The sequence below is a fragment of the Staurois parvus genome, unplaced genomic scaffold (genome assembly GCF_062004578.1).
Source record: "Staurois parvus isolate SC_StPar_1 unplaced genomic scaffold, SC_StPar_1.0 ptg000002l, whole genome shotgun sequence".
NCBI classification, from domain to species: Eukaryota; Metazoa; Chordata; class Amphibia; order Anura; family Ranidae; genus Staurois; species Staurois parvus.
The window spans coordinates 1,763,316-1,781,154 of NW_028317798.1; the positions used below are offsets into that span (position 1 = coordinate 1,763,316).

General features: G+C 45.6%; 1 protein-coding gene across 2 annotated transcripts in view; it reads right to left on the reverse strand.

Annotated features, from left to right (window-relative positions):
- The window catches only part of ADGRD2 (adhesion G protein-coupled receptor D2), a 653,782-nt gene that overhangs the window by 56,392 nt on the left and 579,551 nt on the right, over positions 1–17,839 (reverse strand). For both annotated transcript variants that reach the window (XM_089665904.1, XM_089665444.1), the window contains exon 25: positions 7,320–7,350. In XM_089665904.1, coding sequence (XP_089522030.1) covers positions 7,320–7,350 — 31 coding nt within the window. The remainder of the gene's footprint in view (positions 1–7,319; positions 7,351–17,839) is intronic.

The window sequence follows — 17,839 nt, forward strand, 5'->3', positions numbered from 1 at the left end:
AATGGTACTGCAGGAACAGTTGAACGGAAAAATGTTTTAAACCTACTACAGGACAATTTTATGGTACAGTTCATAGAGGCCCCTACTAGGAATGATGCTCTGCTGGACCTGGTAATCTCAAACTGTCACGGACTGCCAGTGCCTCTCCCATCCCCCGCCATATCCCTCCACCCCTCCCTTCCCCCTGGCACATTCCGATGTCTGGGGAGCTTCCATGGACAATGCTGGGCCGGCCGTTGCCGAGGCAACCTAGCCGCCTCCCACTTGGTTTTCAAATGTCTCGCACAGGAAGCAGCCCTCCTCTCTTTGTTCCTGTCCATGCTGCTGGAATCATCTTGCTCACAGAAAGATGCTGGGAGGCTCGGGTGAGGGTGACCGAGCCTTCCCAGCCATCCCCCCTGCGCACTCTGCAGACTCCCAAAAGGTCAGGACTGTAGCCCTCTGCAATACCCCAGGGTTGGGAGTCTCCACAGCTCTGCATGAGCCTTCTCCTCAAAGGACAGACCCCACAGCTAAGACCCTGCAAGTCTGTAAGCCTGTCTACTGAGCACCCTTGCACCCTGTCTGCTGCTGAGTGCCCTGGAAGCTGCTGCTGAGGGACCCTGCACACTATCCTTGGCTGCGTGTCCCTGGAAGCTGTCTGCTGCTGAGTGCCCTGGGAGCCGCTGCTGAGGGACCACGCACACTGTCCGTGGCTGCGTGTCCCTGGAAGCCGTCCGCTGTTGAGTGCCCGGGGAGCTGCTGCTGTCTGCTGATCGCTGGTTGTCCCTGGAACGCTGACCGCCGGTCGTCCCTGGAACGCTGACCGCCGGTTGTCCCTGTCTGGAGCCGCCTGCCGCTGAGGGTCTGCAAACTGCTTACTGTGAGTGTCCTGAACTGTCCCTGTTGTGTGCACTGACCACCTGTGTCCTGAACTGTCCCCGCTGTGTGCACCGACCACCCGTGTCCTGAACTGTCCCCGCTGTGTGCACCGACCACCCGTGTCCTGCACTGTCCCTGCTGTGTGCACCAACCACCCGTGTCATGCACTGTCCCCGCTGTGTGCACCGACCACCTGTGTCCTGAACTGTCCCCGTTGTGCGCACTGACCACCTGTGTCCTTAACTGTCCCCGCTGTGTGCGCCGACCACCCGTGTCCTGAACTGTCCCTGTTGTGTGCACTGACCACCTGTGTCCTGAACTGTCCCTGTTTTGCGCACAGACCACTCGTGTTCTGAACTGTCCCTGGTGTGTGCACCGACCACTCGTGTCCTGAACTATCCCCGCTGTGTGCACCGACCACCCGTATCCTGAACTGTCCCCAGTTGTGTGCACCGACCACCCGTGTTCTGAACTATCCCCGCTGTGTGCACCGACCACCCGTGTCCTGAACTGTCCTTGTTGTGCGCACTGACCACATGTGTCCTGAACTGTCCCCGCTGTGTGCACCGACCACCCGTGTTCTGAACTGTCCCCGCTGTATGCACCGACCACCCGTGTTCTGAACTGTCCCCGCTGTATGCACCGACCACCCGTGTTTTGAACTGTCCCCGCTGTATGCACCGACCACCCGTGTCCTGAACTGTCCCTGTTGTGCGCACTGACCACCTGTGTCCTGAACTGTCCCTGTTGTGCACACTGACCACCTGTGTCCTGAACTGTGCCTGCTGTGTGCACCGACCACTCGTGTTCTGAACTGTCCCCGGTGTGTGCACCGACCACTCGTGTCCTGAACTGTCCCCGGTGTGTGCACCGACCACCCGTGTTCTGAACTGCCCCGCTGTGTGCACTGACCACCCGTGTCCTGAACTGTCCCTGTTGTGCGCACAGACCACCTGGGTTATGCACTGCCCTACTACACGCCTAGACTACCCTTACTTGAATCGCCCCATGGTGTGCCCGGAGTATAGCTACCTGTGGTGCCCCTGAGTGCTTGAGCCATCGCTACCCGTTGAGTCCCCGTGGACCCAATGTCCCTAGAAAGCTGGGTGGGAGCTGTGCTGAGGCCAGACTCCACAGCTAGAGTCCCGTTGAGTCCCCGAGACCCCTGCCCAGGGGTAGATTGCCGCCTGTTGCCCGTGGTCCCTGCCCAGTGGTAGGTTGCCGCCTGTTGCTCGAGACCCCTGCCCAGGGGTAGATTTCCGACTGTTGCCTGAGACCCCTGCCCAGTGGTAGGTTGCCGCCTGTTGCCCGAGACCCCTGCCCAGGGGTAGATTGCCGCCTGTTGCCCGAGACCCCTGCCCAGGGGTAGATTGCCGCCTGTTGCCCGAGACCCCTGCCCAGGGGTAGATTGCTGCCTGTTGCCAGAGACCCCTGCCCAGGGGTAGATTGCCGCTTGTTGCCCGAGGTCCCTGCCCAGTGGTAGGTTGCCGCCTGTTGCCCGAGGTCCCTGCCCAGTGGTAGGTTGCCACCTGTTGCCCGAGGTCCCATCCCAGTGGTAGGTTGCCGCCTATTGCCCAAGACCCCTGCCCAGGGGTAGATTGCCGCCTGTTGCCCGAGACTCCAATCCGCTGTCCAGTCACGGAGGGAGCTCAACTGAGGCCCCTAGCCTAGGGGGGATATTGCCTGCCTTTTGCCCGAGACCCCATCCCAGGGGTAGGTTGCCCGCCTGTTGCCCGAAACTCCAATCCGCTGTCCAGTCACGGAGGGAGCTCGGCTGAGGCCCCAAGCCTAGGGGGGAGATTGCCTGCCTGTCGCCGAAGACCCCCCGTGCCTGAAATCGTCCCTGGTTTGCGCACACATCACCCTCCCTGCCATTTCCCCATTGAGTGGCTGTCATTTTGTTGTTTTAATAAAGTTTTGTGTGTTCCCCACCTTCTCCGTGTGCTCTGTCCTGCCTACGCTTCCGTTACACAAACCATGCAGAGCTTATTACAAATGTCCATATAAACATCTGGGTAGCAGTGACCATAACATGATTTCATTTATTGCTAGCTGTAAACAGAAAGCACATATAAGAAAAATAAAAACACTCAATTTCAAGAGAGCTAATTTTCCAAGGCTGAGAGCTGCTCTCCAAGACTTAGACTGGGCGGGAATATTGGCATTGATGAACACAACTCAGAAATGGGAGTTCTTCAAAAAGACTGTATGTGAACACACTGCAAAATATATTCCCATGTTCAACAAGTTTAAAAGGCTAAAAATCAAACCTCTGTGGCTTATGGCCAAAGTTAAAAAGGCTATAGATAATAAGAAAATAGTTTTCCTTCATTTTTATATTGAATAAAAGCTATCATCGTTTAAACATTACAAATAATATAACAGAATATGCAAAAAGGAAATAAGGGCCACAAAAATTGAAAACGAACGACAGATTGCAAAGAATAGCAGGACAAACCCCCCAAAATTCTTCAAATATATTAATAGTAAAGAGGTTTGGTCCGAGCATGTAGGCCCTTTACAAAATAATTGTCAGGGATCCGGGTGTCACCAGAAATGTGTGGACTGACACAAGGAAGTAACAGGCTTCAGGAATGATATAACAATATAATTTATTATTAGCCACCCAAATATATAAAACGCACAGTAAACACACCAACCTTCCACTAATATTAGTATGTGCAGGAACACAGGCGTAGTCAGGGCTGGAGAGGTGGAATGGTCAGGCCGGCCGTATGGTTCTGTTAACAACCGTCTGGTGGTACCTCTAGCAGTCCTCAGGACAGGATTCCCCAGGGCGCGGAGTCTAAGTCCCAGTCTGATGGTGGGGATGGACTTGGAGCAGACAGGAACCAGGTTGCGGCCCCTGAGTACACCTGCTCGTGGTAGAGGGTACCGCCAGAGGTATATGCAGGTAGAGAGCCTGATGTGAAGAGGCAGAAGGTGTGAGCAGGGATGGCTGGATCCATGCAGGATGGATGGATGGTAGAGTAATTAGCGTGGTCAGACGGGCCGGGTCGGTAACAGCGGGTCAGGGTGGTACTAGGCAACAGGCAGAAGAGTAGTCGGGTCACTCGCCAGGGTCGGTAACAGGAGTTCAGATCAGATTAGGGATGTCCAGGAGAGTAGTCAAACGAGCCAGGGATCAAGCAGGAGAAGTCAGCAGAGGTCAGGATCAGGCAGGGTCGGCAACAAATCAGATAGGCAGAAGACCAGGAACACAGGCTACACGGTACGGGGTTCATACACCAAGGCACTGACTGCAGGTCTGGCCATTCCTTAAATACACCTCCTGCAATCAGCCTCAGGTGATGGCTGATTGCAGGAGTGAGCTTCTGGTTGCTGAGAGCACCCGCTGGCCAGCCCTGGTACTGCAGCCCACACGGCAGATGAGTCCCACCACTAATGGTGAGTCCATTCCTGACAATAATCTAGGAGTAGGTGACTGGGGACAAAGAGAAGGCAAATTTATTTAATACCTTCTTCAGCTCTGTGTATACAAAGGAGCATGGGGGAGCTCTTGTCCATAATGGGCATGGTATTGGCACAGCCCCAGATGATCCACATTGGCTCACAATTGATATAATCCAAAAATATTTAGACAGTATAAAAGGTGAATAAAGCACCTGGCCGGATGGCATACACCCACGTGTCCTTAAAGAATTGAGCTCTGTCATTTCAAAGCCATTGTTTCTAATTTTTAGGGACTCTTTAATGACTGGCATAGTAGCACTGGATTGGCGTAAGGCCAATGTGGTGCCAATATTTAAAAAGGGGTCAAAATCTTTACCAAGTAATTATAGACCTGTTACTTTAACTTCTATAGTTGGGAAGATACTGGAGAGTTTAATAAAAGACAACATAGATGAGTTCTTGCTGGAAACTAATATTTTAAGCAGCAGACAAGGATTCATGAAAGACAGAAGTTGTCAAACAAATCTGATTTCTTTTTATGAGGAGGTGAGCAAAACCTTGGACAGAGGGGTGGCGGTGGATGTGGTATATTTGGATGTTGCAAAATAGGGCCCTCCTATCCCTCTTGTATTGAACTGTATTGTTGCTGTATTGTTTCCCATTATATTGTAAAGCGCTGAGCAAAGTGTTGGCGCTATATAAATCCTGTATAATATAATAAAGTACAGAGAAGGGCAACTAAACTGATACGAGGCATGGAGGAGATCAGCTATGAGGAAAGATTAGAGGAATTGAATTTATTCTCTTTTGAGAAGAGGAGATTAAGGAAGGGGGGATATGATCAACATGTATAAATACATCAGTGGTTCTTATAGTGAACTCGGTGTAGAGCTATTCAACCTGAAGTCATCACAGAGGACAAGGGGGCACTCTTTACGTCTGGAGGAAAAGAAATGTAATCTCCAAACACAGAAAGGTTTCTTCAAGTGAGAGCTGTCAAAATGTGGAATAGACTCCCTCAAGAGTTGGTTCTGGCCAGCTCAGTGGATTGCTTTAAAAAAAAAAAAAAAAAGGCCTGGATTCTTTCTTGGATACACAGAATATAACTGTCTACTAACATTTATAGGTAAAGTTGATCCAGGGACTATCCGATTGCCTCTCGGGGTATCAGGAAGGAATTTCTTTCCCAGTAGAAGCAAATTGGTTTGTGCTTTGCTAGGGGGTTTTTTGCCTTCCTTTGGATCAACTGTGGGTACAGAACTATAACTCTTTTTTTTTCTATCGTTGAACTATACCAATCATTAAAAGAGTCCCTAAAAATTAGAAACAATGGCTTTGAAATGACAGAGCTCAATTCTTTAAGGACCCGTGGGTGTATGCCATCCAGTCCAGGTGCTTTATTCACCTCTTATTCTGTCTAAATATTTCTGGATCGTATCAATTGTGAGGCAATGTGGATCATCTGGAGCTGTGTCAATACTATTCCCATTATGGATCAGAACTCCCCCATGCTCCTTTGTATATACAGAGCTGAAGAATGTATTTAATAAATTTGCCTTCTCTTTGTCCCCAGTCACCCATTCTAGATTATTTTTTAAAGGGCCTACATGCTTGGACCTGACCTTTTTACTATTAATTTATTTGAAGAATTTTTGGGGTTTGTCCTGCTATCTTTTGCAATCTGTTGTTAGTTTTCCGTTTTTACGGCCTTTATTTCCTTTTTGCATATTCTGTTATATTCTTTGTAATGTTTAAACAATGATAGCATTCCCTCAGTTTTATATTTAATAAAAACATCCTAGATGATATCCCAGATGTGTTCTATTGGATTTAGGTCAGGCGAGCATGGGGGCCATTCAATGGTATCAATTCCTTCATCCTCCAGGAACTGTCTGCATACTCTCGCCACTTGAGGCCAGGCATTGTTGTGCACCAGGAGGAACCCAGGACTCACTGCACAAGCATAGGATCTGACAATGGGTCCAAGGATTTCATCCTGGTACCTAATAGCAGTCAGGGTGCCATTGTCTAGCCTGTAGAGGTCTGTGCGTCCCCTCATAGATATGCCTCCCCATATCATCACTGACCCACCACCAAAACAGTCATGCTGACTGACGTTACAGGCAGCATAATGTTCTCCACAGCTTCTCCAGACCCTTTCATTTCTGTCACATGTGCTCAGGGTGAACCTGCTTTCATATGTGAATAGCACAGGGTGCCAGTGGCGGACCTGCCAATTCTGGTGTTCAATGGCAACTGCCAGTCGAGCTTTATGGTGCCGGGCAGGGAACACAGGGTCCACTAGAGAACATCGGGCCCTCAGGCCATCCTCCTGAAGTCTGTTTCTGATTGTTTGGTCAGAGACATTCACATCAGTGGCTCCTGGGCTGAGCAACCTATTGTTGGGTCATATGTCTTACTCCAGCTTCTGGGAATATGGGTTTCTTTTCTCCACTGCCATGGTGATGTGTCAGTATGGGCACTACTACATGTATTCTTTTTGACCCAACAAAGTGAATTTCTATTTTAACTGTTCCTGGACTTGTGACTATTGACTTTCATAGTGTTGGGAGCTCTCCTTTGTTTCTTGTTTTGTCCTCCTCTATGTCCACTAACTAGCTAAACACAATGGTGGTGGGATATTACATTTTGATTGATGAAGGCTTCACCTCCCTGTTCTTCTAAGACATGACCTGGAGGGGCGTGACAAAGCCTGTGACTGGCAATAATCCACCCACCCCATGTTCATGCCAAAAAATAATAACTTTTTTTTTCAAATATATTTTTATTTTTTTTATAGTTTCATATTAATTATTCTTACTCTGTATCCCAAATGTTTTTTTTTTTCTAACATTAGACCAGCAACAGAGGACTATAAGCCCCTCCTGCTTATGTTTCTCTGTATACAGCTGTATATCAATTAGGAAAAGGTAAATTATTACAATATTTACAGTGCCATCATCCACATACAGAAAAATGGATAATGTAAATTAAAGAGTGTGTGTTTAGTATCCCTTTAACAATAAATGCACACAGTGACTTACCTGACGTTTTGAAAGATGTGAGTTCTACTGCCTAGGAGATGAACACAAAAGAAAAATATATTCAAATGTTTAGCAAAATACGCGTGTCAGTTCACGAACACACACGTGTATGTGTGTCTCTATTTAATACATACTGTATATGAAGATCAGAATACAATGATGCCAAACAAATGCGTAAATCAAACAAAAACCTCTATTCTATGTGTTGCAACACAACCCCCTATCTTCATGGCCACTATAAGACCCCCCTCTTTCCCCAGCTCATAAGTTGGTATAGAGGATTTATATAGCACCAACTGATTGTGCAACTATTTATAAAATGAAAGCAAACAGTATAGCTACAATACAATACAATACAAGAGGAATCTGAGGGCCCTGCTCTTCACAGCTTACAATCTAAAGGCAAGGGTCAAGTAAAACAAAAACGCAATAGCTGGGAGGTGCTGATGGAGAAAATAAGAGTTTATTTGTTATATGGAGGCAGGATAGGCTTCTCTAAATTGATGAGCTTTTCCAAGATCACCTAAAAGTGTATAGGGTAGGGGATTGTGGCAAGGAGTTTGAGGATGGGAGAGGCTGTGGAGAAAACCTATAGGCGAACATAGGAAGAGGTGATGAAGGAGGTAGAGAGCAGGAGGTCTTGTCAGGACTGAAGGGAACAGTTTAGTTGGTACTTTGAGAAGGTTAGTGATTTAGCCAAGGTTTCTGTTAGAAATTACAAGGTCCTGTACAGCGCTCCTGACAGCCCCCCTCCAAAAAAAAACAAATCTAAATATTTTCAAAAATACTCTAAAATCATTATTAGCAGACACAAATATAATTAACTTACTATACTTCAGTTATGAATGAACACAGTGGGGGATTGACACTGATCAGAAAAGGATGGGGCTGGTAACGGACATATTTACCGGTCCCTTCCCAACTCTCTATCTTGAAAAATCCCTCGGCTGGAGAGGAGGGGAGCCAGCATCACTGTGGGGAGGGGGAGGAAGCACACAGGGGCCTAGGGCAGCAGAAGGAAGAAGAAGCTGGACAGGAGGGGGCAGCCTTTACTAGAACCATTCACCTGTATTTTCCCCCTGCAGTGGCTGAAAGCTGGTGGGAGGAAAGGGGGAGAACCCGGCTTTCAGCTGCTGCAGGGAGAGACACAGATACAGGGCATTGTTCCTTTGATTGCTTCCCCCGACATGTCTTGTTCACAACTGGTTTTCCAGTTTGGGCCCCCTACAGGATGACCAATGCTACTCTGGATGTAGCTTGTAATTCTGGATGGCTTTGTAAGTTGTTTCTTTCAAATTTATTCATTGGATGAGTGGAAGCCAACAGAGGGATTGGTAGAGAGCGGTAACAGACACTGGTCAATAAGGTGGATGGGTGTGGCAGCAGCATTCATGGTGGATTGAAGGAGGGATAGCCCATGTTAGGGTGATCCAATGCGGAGGGAGTTGCAGTAGTTGAGGCAAGAAATATCCACGTAGTGAATTAGAAACTTTGTGGTGTCATTGTTTGAGAAGGGGTGTATTTTGGAGATGTTGTGGAAAGGGCAGGAATAGTTGGCACTTTTGACAGAAGCTCCTATTAACTCTCTCAGCACCAGAAGATCACAGCTGTGGGGGTATCCGGGGAGGGGTAGGGGGGCAGGAGTAAAGATTTCAACAAACATAACAGCCACTTTGCAGGAGGGACATTTCTAACTCATTGAAAGTACCATTCCTGGGTCTGATTTGACAAAACAATATTTCAATAAACTTCAGCTTTATTACCGCCACTATATGAATGAATTCCAGGTGAAGCAGCTGGAGGTTTAGTTGGGTGAACTGACCAAATCTGGCCGTTTAATTTGCCTGTTTCGGTGACCCTTAAACAGCTGGAGTTTGCGACAAACTCATAAACACACTCAAACTCAAAGCTCATCCCCAGAGGCAAACTAGACCACAGACCTGTAATACCAGCAAGCATATACTGTCCGAGCACAAGACAACTGACCTTGATGAAAACCACCAAGCTGCTGTGAGGCTTTGCTTCTAGGCTGCTTATCATGAGAGGGGATTTTAATTGACTGCTAAACCCCACACTAGACTCATTCGACAGGTATATTCTTCCTTGTTTTTCAAAGCACTGCATAACAAAAAAATCATTAACGTCTCTATGTCTACCTTTGTGCAGCTACTATCAAACCAGTGGTCATCTCAGACCATGGCCTGACAACCTTTTCACTAATATTGCCCTAAACAGAGAAGACAGCTAAACACTGGCACCTCAATCCCTTCTTTTTGGGTGACTCAGCCATTGTCCACACAACCCAAATGCATCTCACAATTTGGGAGGGACACAAGAGTGTAGTGTGGGGGTGACTTTATTAAATTGACCTCTCAACTCAAGATAGTAAAACCACTTAAAAACTGATACCCTGACTAAACAAATAAAGGTACTAGAACAGGTATGGACCTGTTCTGTACCTTATTTGTTTAGTCCTGGTATCAGACCCAAGCAGAATAAGACATGGAAACCCTCACAACCCTATGGAAGCAACTAAAAGAATATGTAAACTCAACATTTCATATTCCTGATATGTGTCTGCTGTACCATATGCTTTCATGAAAAAGGAATTCGGTTCTCTTTGTATTGCTTCCTTTGTGTGAAATCCCTGGTGTTCTCTGCTTTCTTATTAAAAACTGACCACACCAAGCAGAAGAACACAGTGTGGTCAGCTCTCTAGTTATGCTTGAAACTCTGCCTGCTCTCCTCCAATGATCAGACTTGTCCTGACAGTCCCTCCCCCCTGTGCAGCCTTTTACTGGGATGATTAGTGTACTGCTGTTTGTCCACCCTCACCTTTCTGTGCAGCTAAGAAAAGAAGAAATGTGATCACTTATTAAATTTTTTTTTTTTAAAAAAGGGTTTGTTTGTTTTTCTATATGTACAAACACGTTTTGCCTTTCATTTCTATTTTAAACTGAATGGGTTGTTTTACAATCACTTTAATATACTTCTGCCCCACACTGTAGTCTTTTGAGCTGAATGCATATGCCTACTATTAAAGTAGAACTCTACCTGGCCCCCCCAAAAAAAAACTCTAGCAGAAGGCTATATTATGTTTCTTCTGCACTAAATACCACTCGCCTGCCTGCTAGCAAACTTGTTAAAATTGTACACTGAACTGCACATTCACAGCTTAATGAGTTATCTTGGTATTCTTTGGTGCTGCAATTAATTGCTCCCTGTGCATCTGCACTAGCATTTACATCATCCAGGGCCAACAAACTAAGATGGTAAAATCCAAACACGAAAAGAGGCCTGTGACTGGCTGGTGTGAGAGTTTGCACATGTAGAGCGAGACCTAGAGTTTGCTGATGTAGAGCTAGAGTTTGTAAATGTAGTTCTAATATGTAGCCATTATAAAGCAGAGAAGCAAAAAATGGAAAATCATGTGCTTTTTATCCTTTAACAACCACCCCCACCCCACACACACACGAGAAAAAAATATGAAATGCTTAAAAGTGAAACAGTGAATCTATTCTTGTTTTATATGAGTAAGGATGAGTCAAATGCACCTGAATTCGGTTTGTGGGAGGATCGCCATTCTGCACTTGTCCTGATCGTTACTCTAAACCCCACTGAAGTCAATGAGATTCAAATGTTTAAAATCAATTCTAGATCTTGATAAATCAGCAGGGGATTGTCAAACAAGGGGCATAGGTAGCTGGCCACCGCCCTAGAAACATGTTCCAATGCAAAAGGGTTTTTTTTTCTTTCTTATAATTCTGTATAGCATGGAACAGCTCTTCTAATAATGCTTACATTGAAATATTAGAATTGCTAGGCTTTTTTAAAAACCATGCTTGGGGGGGCTGCCCTAAACCTGTCAATGACATTTCCCAGTCACTTTGTTAAAGCAACTGGGGATTCCTTTCATCTTTACTAGACCCTTATTTTAGATGAGGGGCTGGTATAGATTTTAAGGAGTCCCATGCCAAAAAGAAAAATTGCATAGGGTCCCTACCCCCACTCCCCCAAGTTCCATACCCTACTTATGGTCTGATATGGATCTTCAAGGGACATCCTATACCAAAAATTAGAAAAAGTGTGTGGTCCCCCTACAATCCCTTAGCAAAGCACCTTGTCTCCATGTTGATGAGGACAAGGGTCTATTCTTGCAACCCTTACCTAGTGGATGTGGGGATCTGCAGAGGAGTACATGATGCCCCATTTAAAATAAGAGGCACCCTTAATACTGCCCACCACCACCATAATGATTAAGGGGTACTTTTTCACAAAATAAGGTAAATAGTAAATAAACACCACATGCTTGATATTTCTCGCACTGCATCTATGGTAGTCATGTTGTCTAGCAATACAGATTCTTGTCGACTGGTATGAAGAATGATCCAATCAAAAGAAAATCCTTAGCAGCCTGACGCTGCACATCCTGCATCATTTATTGCCTGTAATAATACCACTAATAAATGACTTCCTGTTGCAGAAGCAGCAGAATGCAAAGACTGGTGAACCAGCCAATTAGTTTGGCCACTCTGCCAATGCTGAACATCCAAAGTTTAGGTTGAACCTTGCATTGGGCCAAATCTCAACCACAACCCCATATATTGGTATTTGTTACATAGAGCACAGGAATGAAACCTTCACCTGTACAGTTTACCTTGTAACTGTAGCTCGCAGTAATTATTGAACAATTATAAAGTAAATAAATGTCACGGGCCACTATTCAGTTCTCATAACATTATGTTCTCCTGTTAAATTCTTCATTCCACTTTATAGAAATTTCAGTTCGTTTATCCCTCTTCTCCGGTAAATAAAAAAAAATGCACTCCCAACAGAATCCTACAGTATGCACCTAACAAGAGATATTTACATTATAATATCCACCAGCAATCTGAATGTACAATTGTCCTTATGTAAAGCTGTATTGTAGCTCAAAATAGTTTCTCATGAATATACAAATTGAATAAAATTGTAATATACATGGAGACTTTATCAACTATTCATTGGCACACTGGAGTATTTTTCTTTCTAAAGATAATCAGATAATCTGTACAAGGCTTTTCAGTTATTCTGCACAATACTTTTCCTAGGCCATCATATTTTTTTTCTTTTCTTATACTTTCCATATACTTATATTTCTTTGTTTAAAGTAACCTTTTCAATTAAATCCAAAAGGGACATATGGGGTTCAAGAGGCATAACAAGGTGAAAAATGTACATAGTCCCTACAGGATGCAGCCCATTGCTTGATACACGTAGTTCAGATATCTACTTTACTGACAGAGACAATTATTTACAAAAGTAATGTAGCGCTACGCTCTAGAGGGCCGCTGCGTTTTCTGGCTCTGCACAGCCAGGCAACATGCAAAGGAACTGTAAAGCTCGAGGACAACTTCTTAGCAAACACTGTGCAAAATGTGGATTCAAAAATCAGCAACGGGTTCTTTAACCTCTTAACGCCTGCCGCACGCAAATGTGCGGCCTCCCGGCATCTGGGCCTTGATGCCAAGCGGCCGCACATTTGCGTGCAATTAAGAAAAACATATGTGCTGAGAGCGTGCGCCATGCGCGCTCCCAGCACACATGTCCGGTACTCACGGAAAGGTCCCGATCTCCTCTTTCGATCAGGACCTTTCCCGATCATGTGACGGCTTGTCACGGTGGTCACATGACCCTAAAACCCGCCTCGCCTCGCGGCTTCTGAAGCCCTTAAAGGGCCGGCAGGCGCCGGCACCAAGGGGTTAAGGAGCGCTGAGTCCCCTTTGATGTACCTCTTCAGACCCCAGATGAAACTTTCCTCATCCACCCTGCTGTCCTCAGAGTATCCCTGGGGAAGGGATTCCAGAATCCAATCTGAAACCATCCAAGATGAGGAGTGGTTGGGTATTGCACCTGTTTGCCCACTCTTTTCTGTGGCCCAAGGGGTCTGCTACAAAATTCCTCCAGTTTCTAGAAGGGTGGTAGGGCTCTCTGTGTGACCTGAGATAACATCACTGCTTTACTCCCAGGCTGACTCATCCCAGGCTTCTAACAAGCCTCTGACTATCACACTAAAACCCTACCTAAACTAGAGGGCACTACATAAAGAATGTTCAATTAGCTTAGTTAATAGAGCTATAATAACTTGGAATACTCCATCACATGCAAGGACAAGCATGTGAAAAGTGGAAAAAAAAAGAAGACAATTGGAAAGGGCTAATGAACGACTTGGTCTATTTTCTGCTATCACTCTTCTCTTTCTATATAGCTTGACTGACACATAGCTCACCAGATGATTAGGCCCCATAGAATAAGGAGCAAAACAAAGCAACAAATTGCATGTTAATCCACAAAAAGTTCCTACTATTAGAGCTGTAAAGTGATTGTAAGCCCTCACCTTGTAAAACAAGCCATAAGTTTAAAACAGAAAGGAAAGGCAAAACATTTGTGTATAGCTATAAAAAAAATTATAAACACTTTTTTTTTCTTTTTAAAGTGATCACATTCTCTCTGTTCTCAGATGTATTAAGAGCTGGGGGAGGGGAAACAGAATTACACTCAGCTTCCCAGTGAATGGCTGTATGGGGAATAGGGGGGGGGGTGCCATCAGAAGTCTGATCATTGGAGGATATCAGGCGGAGTTCCCAGCATAGCTAGACAACTGACCACGGTGTGTTCTGCTGCCTAGTGAGGTCAGTTTTTAATAGGAAATCAGAGGGACTGGCAAGTATCAGGAATATGAAATGCTGGGTTTACATATTCTTTAGGTTAAAGTGGAATTACACCCAAAGTTCCGCTTGTTTGCTGCCTCCCCCCTCCTCCACTGTCACATTTGGTACTTTTTAGGGAGGAGCAGGCATCTGGTTTTGACAGATACCCTCTCCCACTTCTGTTTAGATGCCCCGTTTCGATCTGAGATGGAAGTTTGTTCCCCCTCCTGCCCGCAGCCTTCTGGGACATGTCACAAATTACCGTATTTTTCGCTCCATAAGACGCACTTTTTTCCCCTCAAAAAAGGGGGGAAAATGTCAGTGCGTCTTATGGAGCGAAAATAAAGCGGCGGGTCCGGTATTTCTGCCGCCACCATGTCAGAATACCGGGCCGGCCGCTCAGCTGTTCTCTCCTGCGCTTTGTGAATGATCCGGTGTCTTTTGGGACACATGACAGGTCCCAGAAGGCGCCAGGCCATTCACAAAGTGCAGCGCTTCTCGCGCATGCGCAGTGGGCACCCGGCTGTCACAGAAGCTGGCCCGGGAAGCAGGAAGGAAGGACAACTCCGCGGAAGTGGGAGCGGGTACCTGTCAAATTCAGGTACCCGCTCCCCCTCCCTCCCCAAAGGTCAGCAGTCTCTGGTCATCCCCTGCACTGTGTCCGCAGTCTCTGGTCATCCCCTGCACTGTGTCCGCAGTCTCTGGTCATCCCCTGCACTGTGTCCGCAGTCTCTGGTCATCCCCTGCACTGTGTCCGCAGTCTCTGGTCATCCCCTGCACTGTGTCCGCAGTCTCTGGTCATCCCCTGCACTGTGTCCGCAGTCTCTGGTCATCCCCTGCACTGTGTCCGCAGTCTCTGGTCATCCCCTGCACTGTGTCCGCAGTCTCTGGTCATCCCCTGCACTGTGTCTGCAGTCTCTGGTCATCTCCTGCACTGTGTCCGCAGTCTCTGGTCTTCTCCTGTACTGTGTCCGCAGTCTCCGGTCATCTCCTGTACTGGTCAGGTGCGTCTTATGGAGCGAAAAATACGGTATAGTTTGCTATGCCAATAAAATGATATAATACTCCTTTTTCTAGCCATTTATTTAACATTACATGTCTTCAGACAGACATTATCTGCAATAATAGTGCCATCTAATGTGTAATGAGCACATTGCAAACTGATAAATAGGAATGAGTTGTATAAACAAGAAGATAAATTATAAGGTAAATTATGAACTAAAGGTTATGGACCTGATTTAGATAAGGACTTGCACAAGAGTGGTTGGGCTCTCTTATTCCTCTGTAGTAATTTGCTCCGAAGTCTAGGAGCTAGGAGGAAAACTATATGTGCCCTGTGCACAGGAAAGCTAGGCAGCATACAGTGAGACTGCGCAGCTGCGGACGTCTATTGGTATGCTACAGCGGTATTGAATTAAAATTCAAGGAGGTCCGGTCACTAAAATTTTCTTCTGGCAGAGGTCCAAAAATAAATGTCCCCATTGGTGTTCCCCCTTAAATCAGGTTTTCCCTCCTGAGTAATATATTACATTGGGTGCCACCTGATGAGCACATTTATATTAAGGGGCACTCTAATGGGCACATTTTATGCTAAGGGACACTCTGATGGGCACATGCTATGTCATACCCATCAGAGTGCCCCTTGACATTAAATGTACCCATCAGCATTACTCTTTAACATTCAATGTGCCCATCAGAGTGCCCTTTAATATAAACATGCCTATCAAGGTCCCCCAGAAAGAACACACCCTACCTTGAGGGCAGACAGGAGTGGGAGGCAGGAGCTTGCCGGGGTCCTTTCTGAAGGTGGTGGGGTGCACGCTTGTGGACAGGCAGGGAGCCGGGACAGACCGCAAGCTGCAAGGGGCGTGTTGCATATTTGATGTCGTCGGTTGCCGGGACAACCGCCCTGCTAAGCGGACCTGTCATTCTAGTCTGGCTCCGGGCGGGAGCGCTGCTTAGGTCGTTCTCGGACTGCGGTTTGCCATTTAGTAACCGCTGGTATACTAGATAAGGAACACTTTTTTTTGATTATTGAGATACACCTTTACTTTAAAGCCGAACTCTAGACAGGTATAGGAGACACTAGTTACTGCTCTTCTCTATTTATTAATACATTTTTTTAGCAAGCAGTATAGGTACCTGAATTTGACTATGCAGAGTGGGAGAGAGAGAACCAGCACATAGAGCAAATGAGTTAATGTACTGACAAAGATCAGGCTGATAGGAGTAGAAATCAGAGTAACAAACAGATGAGCTCCTCATTGTGGCAGAAAAGTATTACTGCAGGGGACAGCTCCAGATTGAATGTGTTCACAGTTTGGAGGTGAGTTTCTTTCTCTCTCTGATGAAACTTCCTAATGCCCAATCTGAGCAGATTAGGCATAAAGGATAAGTATTTTTTTTCCAAAGCAATCACTTGTGTGTGCAAATTTTCCTTTTAGTTATGGACAGAATTTTTTTTTCCAGCAAACCAACTAAGAATAGACAAACATGCAAAAAGATCCGATATATATTTTATAGATATACACGTGCAGCAAGAAACATGGTAGAGATTCTGTATATAGCCCTACAGAACAGACAGTGCACAGTCCATGTGTGTATATCTGCTGCTTCTCTGCTAACAGGAAACATGAACTTTATTGTAGAGAAAAGACAGAGTTCTATTCTAGATGCAGTTACAAAATTATAAACACTGCCATCTACTGCTTAAATACCTTATCTCTTGAACACCGAAGTAGTTGTTGCAAAATACAGTATCCCAACAAAACACAAATAAAACACAGATATGGGGCATTGTGTGTAGTAGATAGGTATGATGTACTGTGTGTAATTAAAAGGAACAAGCCACTGCATGTAACAAAATAAGAGGCAATGCAGGCAACAAAAACATATGAAGACCTTAATTTATTATCCAGTTCAGTTCTTTGCACGTTTATCCAGAGACTGAAGGGTTATGATCAAGCTGATAGCAGCCATCATCTGGTGTAGGAGAGGCTGTATTATACGGCCCCCTTATTGTTAAAGGGGGCTGGCTTCCAGATTTCAATAAGCCCCCAATATGCAGACTCTCCCCCCACAACCATCGGGTCAGGATTTGGGGGGAAAGTTCCTTCTCCTTACCTACATGGAGACAAAGCAAGGTGCTTTGCAAAGGGATGATCACCCTGGCAAGGTACTGTCCCCATAAGGGCATTTGACCTGGTGTGGTTCAGGAGGAAGGTGGGTATGCCTATCTCTCCCTCCTTTCTAGCCTGCCAGGGTGGATGGGTCTGGTATGGAATTTCCGGGTGACCTCACAAAATGATTTTTTTTGGTATTCTCTAACATGGGGTCCCCCTAAAAATTCATAACAGACCTTGTATGGATTGTAGGAGAACACCTGTATCGCTTTTTTTTCCCCTAAACAGCATCCCAGCTCCTTTTGTGTACATTCACCTGTCAGCTGGGAATTCTTGGCTGACGTTTAAAAGAGCAGGGATAAATCACTGGCTATTAAGACACCGGCTCCCCGACATTCAGCATCCCAGAGCTGGAATTGTCATATTTAGCAGTGGTTGGAATACTGCTGCTAAATTTTTCCAACTCTTAATTCATTTAGTAAATAGTGAGTGGTTAGACCGCAAGATAGTTAAAGTGTTTTTTTGGTCTCTTGTGAATTGACTAATGTAATATCACATTTTTTTGCTACATTTACTGCAGGTGGTTACTATTTCTATGACAAATGCATACTTATCAGCAGTGAATTGACACTTTACATTGCATGAGATTTTTACATAAAAACATAAATATCTCATGTGATAAGCTTTAATGGATTGACCTCAAAAAGTT